The following is a 1223-nucleotide window of genomic DNA, read 5'->3' on the forward strand; positions in this document are numbered from 1 at the left end:
CTCTCTCCCTCTCTCTCTCTCCCTCTCTTGTTTTGTCTCCTTAAGTTGTTACTGATCATCTTGTTAGTATTTAAGTTATGACCTTCTCTCTCTCTACCTCCTGTTGCTAAGCAGTAGGAGTTGCAGCTGCAATAATAAAAAACAACTTTCATGTGTACTTTAAGTTGTGATTCTCAATTGGTTATTTGATGGTTGAGTGGCCATGAATAACAAGGAGTGTCGAAGAGCTTATCTCCTTGTACTGGGCAGTGTCTAAAGTCTTCGCTCCTTTTTTTACTATCAGTAATAGGTTGTTATTATCGTCACTCTTTGTTTGTCTGGCCTGTGTACTGTTTTCGCCTTTACCTCTCCTGACACTCCCAGTCTTTTCACGTACCAGCCATATCGCTAGTTAGCACCTGCTCATTATTGCCATTTGTATATTGACTGGTCTTGCACAGTTGTAGTTCTACATTTTAGTGAATATATACGTTGTACACAATAGTTAGTAAAATGTCTTTGGAGTTTTTATTTTTGCTACTGCACTTTGGTCTGCCATGGCTTAATAGAAGGGCAAGGATTAATCTCAAAATTTTAAAAATATAAGCAAAGATTTCAGGTCACAAAAGTGTCTAGCTATGCACTAGTTTTATACAGTATTCTATGTATCTTTCTCCTACATGTATTTCACTTTGATTAACATGTACATGTGTACATGTGCATGTACATCTCTTCTTTATTATTTTAAAGTAATGTATGTGTATATTTTTTCTAGAATTGCTTGATACAAAAGAGTGACGACGGCTCGTTAAACTGTGTTGTAGCTGATTTTGGATTGGCAGCAAAGATAAAACATAAAAGGTATAACAAAAACACACACGCTCTCTCTTCTCTCTCTTTTATTCAATTACTGCCCTGTTGACACCTGCATAGTCACCCTCTCTCATTCCTTTTCTGCTGCTGCTTATATCTCCAACTTTTCTATCACTCTCACTCTCACTTCCTCTCTCTCTCTCTCTCACTCCATCTTTATACATCTCTTGTATCCAACACTGTGTCACTATTAATCTTCTTCTCTCTCTTTATTTGCTGGTTTTGTTTATTCTTGTTCTCTCCTTGTGACCACCCTAGCGGTCCTAGCCACACTAACATACCTTAAAGACATGATCAACAGTGTCGACATGATCAGTTAGAATCAGCTCCTACTGTATTAATCAGAATATGTTAGGATTCAGCATGTACCA

The 1223-nt window shown here is 37.4% G+C and overlaps 1 protein-coding gene across 1 annotated transcript in view; it reads left to right on the top strand.

The window, feature by feature from the left end:
- The window catches only part of LOC109583553 (dual specificity testis-specific protein kinase 2-like), a 5535-nt gene extending 4363 nt beyond the window's left edge, over window positions 1-1172 (top strand). The window contains exon 5 of the mRNA XM_019998964.1: window positions 755-1172. Within this exon, the coding sequence (XP_019854523.1) occupies window positions 755-901 (147 nt within the window). The 3' untranslated portion in view covers window positions 902-1172. The remainder of the gene's footprint in view (window positions 1-754) is intronic.
- Window positions 1173-1223: the final 51 nt, after the last annotated feature.

This window comes from Amphimedon queenslandica, unplaced genomic scaffold (assembly GCF_000090795.2).
Source record: "Amphimedon queenslandica unplaced genomic scaffold, v1.1 AMPQUscaffold_13298, whole genome shotgun sequence".
In the NCBI taxonomy this organism is placed as follows: Eukaryota; Metazoa; Porifera; class Demospongiae; order Haplosclerida; family Niphatidae; genus Amphimedon; species Amphimedon queenslandica.